Here is a 7,362-nt window from a genome sequence, read left to right as displayed (position 1 = left end):
AACCGACCACAGAATTATATTCGCCATTCGAATAGTGAATAGCGAAAAGCGAATAGAACTCCATCATCAGAATGCCAAAGAAGATTATCTTTTGTATAGTTCCGATATGAAATACACAGTGACTATATTTTGGAGGTTGTAATTTTTTTCGCCACGTGATTTTATTAGAGCAATTTCAGAAACGTATAAACTGTTTACACTTTCTTAATAAAAAGAAGAGACAGATCGCTAATTAATATTGAAAGACCAAAATTTTAAATCATCAGTACATTCAGTTCCATACTATCATTGCTCTTTCTGCTCCATCCTTGATCCATAAATGATAAAATTTTGATGTTTCCGACTATTCTGATGAATCCAAATATGGACCCATCATATATATGACGGTATACTCAACAAGAGAGAAACACCTGTATATTGATATTCTTGGTTTTTATTAGCTGTTTTCAAAACACAAGCCAACAGAAAAAAGATGTACAAAATAAATATATCACAGTAGGCTTATCACATCTACCTCACAGACAGGATTGACCAACTGACCCAGAAAAAAAGGTTTGTCAAAATCTTGTTTCTTGGTTTCATAGTATCATTTAAGGATTGGAGTGTTCTTCATTTGTACATTGTTTAAATTAGGTTTTCGATTTACTTATAAAAGGTCAAGATCAGGATTTTTGAGTACCATGTTAAAATAAAATAAATATTTATAACAATAAACATTTAAGAATAGTAGTCACAACACCAATGAAGAACAAAAACAAAATTATAAATTAAATAACATTCCTAACTTTTTTTTTCTTTTGAAATTCAGTTGAACACCATTTTTAAAATAGGAAATTGCACAATATGCTTAAAAAGAAGAAAATATTTTCATCATCTACATGCCATTTCTGGAAGACGTTTTTTCTTTTTCCCTACACAAGAGATTCTCAAGATAAACGGTATGATATATTTTATAAGTTAAGAAAAAAAAATCATGCCATGAAAAAAATACAATATCATTGGTAAAAAAGAGAAATGATTTGCATTAATAAATTAGTTAAAAATTAATTTAAACACAATTTACCCAATGTGTGTACTGACTAGTTAATTTCAATGAATAGTGATTATTTAATGAATGACAATGGACTTGATTTTTTGTGAGTTTTGGAATGGATAAATTTTGAAAAACATGACCCATTTATCAGAAGAGGAATGATCACATGACAGTAAAGCTAGTGTCCACTGATTGTAGGTCCATCATAAAGCACTGTTAGTTCACACTTCTGTAGCATGGCCTTGCTGAATGGCAGCCAGCAAGTTACTTTTCATTCGCACATAAAGCCGTCCTTTGGTCCAGGGATTTTGAAGGTGGAGAGGCTGGTAGTCGTCCCTCAGAATTCTCTCGCGAGCACCAATCACGGCCACCAGACAAAACTCGTCTAACTGGTCCTCCCGGTACTGAGGACCAGTCTTCCCTTTCTGGGTCACTGTTTTGTTCAGTTGTCTCACCACCAGATTGATCACTTCTCTTGAAGTTGTTTTCTCCGTCACATGTAATCTCACACGAGTGCCGCGAGACAATCCTGTGTCGTAAGCAGCGTACACTTGTAGAATACCCGAGTTTGGCCCACTCGGTTCACCTGTCTCTTTTTTAACATGTCCATTTGTCTTTGGCTCTTCATCATTTGGATCGTAGAATTTGGCAATTTTGATGTTGTCTTTTCCAACACTGATTTCGTTTGAGTCACAGGCGACAGACTGACAGCCAGTCTGTGAGTTGTTGTTGTCAAACAGACCATCTTCACTGGGATTCTCCAGCTCAGAATTGAACACATCTTTGGGTGGTGAGGTTAGTTCACTCATCAGTATGCCTCCTCGCATACTCTTGTCTCTTGCATATGTAATAATGTCCATTATCCACCGTGTGGATTTCCAGTTCTTGTCCACTGTGGTTTGTATGTTGGAAAGTTTCTCTACTCTTTCTTTTGCAGGTGCAAGTTCTTCTGTTGAGAAAGCCTTTCGAAAAAAAAAATGTTCTTATAAAAAAAGCAATTGAAATTATATCCATAAGACTCACATTTACTCATAAGTTTCAGATTGTGATGAAATAATTGAGTTGCAAAGATGCTATACCTCACGCTGAACTTGTTGGGCAAGACAGAGGTCCATTTCCAGTATTGAAGACAGTCTGGAGTATCTGTTGATGAGCTGTGTCTGGTAGGTGCACATGTGAACTGTGGGAAGGAAATTAAATCATCAAATTACGTTTGGAAATTTTCTTTCTAAAAAAAAAATCTCAGGGATGTCCAGGAAAAAAAAATGAATTGCTTTACAATTTCCTTTTTGTAAAAAAAAACCTTATTGATTTCATGGTAAAAAAAGAGAACATTCCAAAATCCACTTACTCATTTCAAAGACTTGGACAGGGAGCAGTGTGAGGTCCTTTTTCTCCGTCATGGTGTCGTTCTGACCGGGGACCAGACAAACCTCCTCCACTGGCGGCAGGATCAGGATAAACGCCACGTCGTTACTGAACTCGATCACCTCCACGTCGTAGATCCGGTGACTAGCAGCAAAGTTCTCTGATATGTCTGTAACACAAACAACAATTAATTAATAAAACTATAAACAAATCCTAACACAACAAACCTTTAATTCCTCCTAGACACTACGAAAAACTTATTTCCTAGTTTTTGTAATTGAATTGTAAATAATTCAGGCACATGAATGGCCTAAATGTTTCAATTCATAACATAAAAATGGATAGCATATTTAACATACATCTGTCATAATTACTTACAAAGCAAACCTACCTAGAATATTAAAGAGTTTTTGAGTGGCTTGAGCGAGCTGTTTACGGAATTCCTCCTGTGTTTGGGTAGGTGGAGCCACTTGTTGATCCGCATTCAATGACTGCAGCCATTCCCATTCCTCCCTACAACACAAGGATACACTTAAGAAATTACAAGCTCTCTCATTGTTTATGCCACTGAGCTGTTAATGTTAATCATTTTTCTCTCACTTCTTCTTTACAAAGTTTCTTATTTCAAATTTGTCTTGCAATTATCTTAATTAAAGTACTTTTGATGTTAAGTGTTGTGCTCACATTAAACAAATTATCAGTGCATGTAGGTTAAGATTCCAATGAAAAAATATTTCAAATTCACTAGTTTACTATTGAGGACAAAATCAGAAAACAGCAAATGTACCTGGAGACATTTGGACAATCTCTCACTTTGATGTTGGGAAGAATATTTGGGGCTTTCTTGGGAACCAACACTCGATTGAGTTCTAGAGACGCCTGAAGTTTGAGGTAGCCGAGGTATAGGCCTTTCGCAAGGCGAATGCTGCTTACTTGATGATACAAAATCATTTCCTGTTGAATAGTATAAAACAAAGTCATTTAAAAAACTGTATGGCCGATTCAAAAAAATAAATATTAAACAGATTGGAAGCATCAAGAATATATCCCCTTGTAAACTCCCCTTTAACACTTGAAGATTTCTTGGTGTCATCTGTAAGCTTTGTTAAAGTTGTGTCCCTAGGTTTGTACTCACCGAGACAGAACTGACTAGGACCTCCAGAGATTCTTGGGGTTCGGATCCCGTGCCTGAAGATCGCCGTAGTAACTTGGCGAAGCTCACCCACTTGGATGAACTCAGGATAACGGCCTTGGGATCCTTCACGTTACACACAGTGGTTAAAACAATGCAGCCATTGGAGTCTTTCAGCGGCTTGAAATGGAACTGGCCCAAATCATAAATTCCTAATGCTCCCTGCAAAGTAGATTAAATTGTCAATAAATGATATATCCAGTTGTCTTAACAGCTTCGATTGTCCCGAGGGAAACATGACAAAAACAGGATCGAATTTCATACAAATCTTCTTGACGTTACCTGTAGCACTGAGACAGCTTGTAGAAGTTTGTATCTGAAGTGCATCGTGCCAGCACTAGTATTCTTCTCCATGTCTTGACGCAGTGATTTCACATCGTCCCATGTACAGGAAATCTGAGGAGAGACAACATGGAATCAGTATTCTAATTATCAACCAAATCCTTCATATAATGTACATATCTAAAAATATTCAAATACTTTCAATCCAAAATTCTCTCGGTAGCTGGTGGTTTTAATAAATGTCCTTGTCCTGATACACTACTGTGAACCTTTCCTATCTTACCTTCATCAGCCAGTGCAAGTCTGCATTGACTGAAGGTCCGGAGAAATTTTCATCGACCTCTACGACAGGAAGTTGGTCATCAGAGGTCACAAGTACTTTGTCTCCATGGTACAACAAACAGGCAAGATACACTCCTCTATAATACAAATATCAATAAAAAATGAATGGGAATTAACTTTGAATTGAATATAGAGAGAGGACTTGTATCACGATTTAAATTTTGACTTATTGAGCTTGAAAACTGTCAGTAAGCAGAACATATTTTAAAAGACTTCATTCTACACCTAGATTTTTGGGATGAATATGAGAAATTGAAGGAACACTTGTCAAATGTCATACCTTTTTAATGATTTGTAGAATTTTGGAGCAGAGGTAAAGAGGTTTTTTAAGCTTTTTCGCTTCCTTTGTAGTGGAGAGTCTCCGACATTATCTGTAATAAAACAAAGAGGATTACAGTAAAAGGCTAGACTTATTCGATATTAAATAATGAAGTAAATCTCATACAGATGTTACCAGACTAACATGTCAGGATACCTTTTAATTCTGATGCATCTGCTGGCCGCAGATGTTTTACTTGAGAGAAGAGCTCGTCTAATAACTTCAGCTTTCCTTCTGTTCTGGATAAAGTGGAGTTGTCCACGTCCCTCCAACCTAAAACAATTTCAAACATCATTCATTAAATTTTTGTGAATCGAAAGGCCAAGATTCTTTTTCACTAAAAAAAAATAAATTTAATTTAAATATATACTCCCAAAACTTTCAGAAAAATTAATGTAAAAGAAAATGCTTCAAGGGAGGTAGCTCACTTGAAGGAACAGCATAAGCAGGTTTGGCGACCGTATAGCCACTGTATCCCTTCATGTTGCAGGCGGCCACCCGTATGAAATACTTGTTGCCTTTGGCCAGGCCCTTGATTTCGTGCTCCAAGTGTCTCATGTCTTCCACCAGCTCCTCCCCCGCCAGTGGGATGAAGTCATCGAAGCAGCTCCACTCGACTGTAATGAACAAGCACAGGAACCTTTTACCTTTATTCTAAACAAGAAACCTGTGATTTATATAACTGCTTCGTAATCATCTACTCAGGTCCCTGAAATGCTGACTAAGAGCGCCGGTGCATGTTGTAGAATAAAAAATGAAAGAAAGAGACGATTCTATACCTCCACTGCAGTATAAACAGCAATTACTTTCAACTGATGAAAATCATGCAAGATGACTTTAGAGACTGTGATTTTTTACGAGAGGTTTTGATTGTGTTTACATCAGCGATCAGACAACGGGGGGAACCCACCACAGTGTGCGGGATTCTGTTGTGTTTGTATCAGGTTGGGATAAATAAATAGACGGCTATTTTCTCCTTCCCATTCAGTTGCAGAGATTGCGCAATATTTTAATGACATTGTGGCTATGCTTCTTTGCATTTATTTCTGTTCTCTCTCTCTTACACACTGGCAATGCCATCATCCACTCAGGTATATTAGAGTGTTCTTTAATAAATAATTAATGCAGGTAATCCCAGTGGGCTTATAAAAATTAATCAGTACACTAAATTTGTTTACAAGGAAAAAAATAAATAAAAACACTGCGCAAAATTTGTTTCATTTTAGGGATAAACATATTTACAATCTCTGATAATTGAACCAACAAGCCTACCAGTTTTGTAAATTGCTTCATTTGATTCAGACAATAATTTGTCCATTACTCCAAATAGCAGATCATTTATTTCCAATCCTATAATTTATAATTTTCAAAATATTTACAGATTATTTTGTCCACTCCTTTGTTTTCAAATTGCTGATAAAGATTCCTATTGATTTTGTTCTTGCAATCCCCATTATTTACTTTTTTTTTTAATTTCTGTCTGTCTGTAAGTTTGTCATATATCCATCATAAAAATAAATTGTAAGTGCATTGTTCATTTCTTACATCCATATGGCCACAAAAATTCAAAGGATGCTAAAACCACATCCCTTAACTGTACCATTGGGGAGATCTGCTGATGTTTTCTAATTAACACATGCAGTTTTCTACAGCTGGCTTTTTTTTGGTTCAGGGTTCAGATGTTACAATAAAACCTGTGCTGATGGAATGATCAACTTGTGCACTCGTGACTCCTAATCTTTAGTATACTTTGGCTAATTTTAGACAGACAGAGGTAAACAGTTCAATTAATATAGCACATACTGAACCTAAATGGTTTCAGCCAATTAATTATTAATTAATGGTTGTTTTTTGTTCATATATTTTCTATTCCCATAAAAATGTTGGCATCATGCAAGGCTTAACTGAGTGCTTTCCTCACAAATTTATAAAAAAAAATTTTGGATATGATCACTTTGTAAAAATCTGTTCATGCATTAGTACAGTTTTCTGTTTCTTATGTCGAGTTACTTATTGATTACTTCAGGAGAAAAAAAGATAACTCATTTTTATATGTTCAAAAGAAGAAGAAGAAAACATTGGAAAGTGAAAGGTGTCTCTGACGTCTACTTAGTACTTCACTGTTAATTTTGAATACATTTTGTCTTTTAATGACATAGTCTTTCCAATTCTTAGTCACAACAATTGAGTTCCCCATTAATGTGAAAGTTTCCCTTACCTTTATAACGGGTGACCACAGCGCCATTGTGATTGAGAGGTTCATCAAACTTGACTAGTAAGGAAGAGCTGCTCGCCACGGTGAGGCTGACATAGCTTGGGGGGTCGGGAGTACCTGTTCAAACACACAAATCATATAATAACATGTTATACCTTAACATGCAACTCAGTCAAACTAAATAAGATCACTATATAAAATATATGACTTTCTAAAACCAATTATAAATAAATGACAAAACTTAATTGGGATTCAGTGTTTCTTTCTCTTTATGTAAAATTAATTTAAATGCAGTTTACATAATTATATAACTTTGTAATTGGACTTACGTGCATGGTCGTATCCTGCTTTCATTCTTTTTAGGAGTTTGTGTCGAAATTCCCAGTGACTTAACTGTTTCTCATTTTCCTGTTCAAATAATGAAAGGGAACAGAGTTCATTTTCACATCAATTAACAGGGCATCTTCCTTTTTATGACATTCCCCACATTTCTCCATTTACATAAAATAAAACATTTTGACACAATTCAAAGGGAAAACCAACTGTGAAGTTCACTGGTCATCTAGCCCTTAACATGACTAAAATACGACCATTAATCCGCCTCCAGATAC

General features: G+C 35.8%; 1 protein-coding gene across 9 annotated transcripts in view; it reads right to left on the bottom strand.

Annotated features, from left to right (window-relative positions):
* Positions 1 to 415: 415 nt before the first annotated feature.
* Positions 416 to 7,362, bottom strand: part of LOC128167614 (ankyrin repeat and fibronectin type-III domain-containing protein 1-like) — an 87,543-nt gene continuing 80,596 nt past the window's right edge. For all 9 annotated transcript variants that reach the window (XM_052833424.1, XM_052833426.1, XM_052833430.1 and 6 more), the window contains 13 exons: positions 7,081 to 7,159; positions 6,755 to 6,868; positions 4,965 to 5,153; positions 4,693 to 4,809; positions 4,498 to 4,588; positions 4,159 to 4,294; positions 3,876 to 3,989; positions 3,537 to 3,755; positions 3,189 to 3,355; positions 2,793 to 2,914; positions 2,385 to 2,570; positions 2,113 to 2,213; positions 416 to 1,995 (listed from right to left, as the gene is read on the bottom strand). In XM_052833424.1, the coding sequence (XP_052689384.1) occupies positions 1,255 to 1,995; positions 2,113 to 2,213; positions 2,385 to 2,570; positions 2,793 to 2,914; positions 3,189 to 3,355; positions 3,537 to 3,755; positions 3,876 to 3,989; positions 4,159 to 4,294; positions 4,498 to 4,588; positions 4,693 to 4,809; positions 4,965 to 5,153; positions 6,755 to 6,868; positions 7,081 to 7,159 (2,376 nt within the window). In that variant the 3' untranslated portion in view covers positions 416 to 1,254. The remainder of the gene's footprint in view (positions 1,996 to 2,112; positions 2,214 to 2,384; positions 2,571 to 2,792; positions 2,915 to 3,188; positions 3,356 to 3,536; positions 3,756 to 3,875; positions 3,990 to 4,158; positions 4,295 to 4,497; positions 4,589 to 4,692; positions 4,810 to 4,964; positions 5,154 to 6,754; positions 6,869 to 7,080; positions 7,160 to 7,362) is intronic.

The sequence above is a fragment of the Crassostrea angulata genome, chromosome 10 (assembly GCF_025612915.1).
Source record: "Crassostrea angulata isolate pt1a10 chromosome 10, ASM2561291v2, whole genome shotgun sequence".
Lineage (NCBI taxonomy): Eukaryota > Metazoa > Mollusca > Bivalvia > Ostreida > Ostreidae > Magallana > Magallana angulata.
The sequence above is the reverse complement of the archived record's forward strand: the minus strand, read 5'-3'. Positions and strand labels throughout refer to the sequence as shown.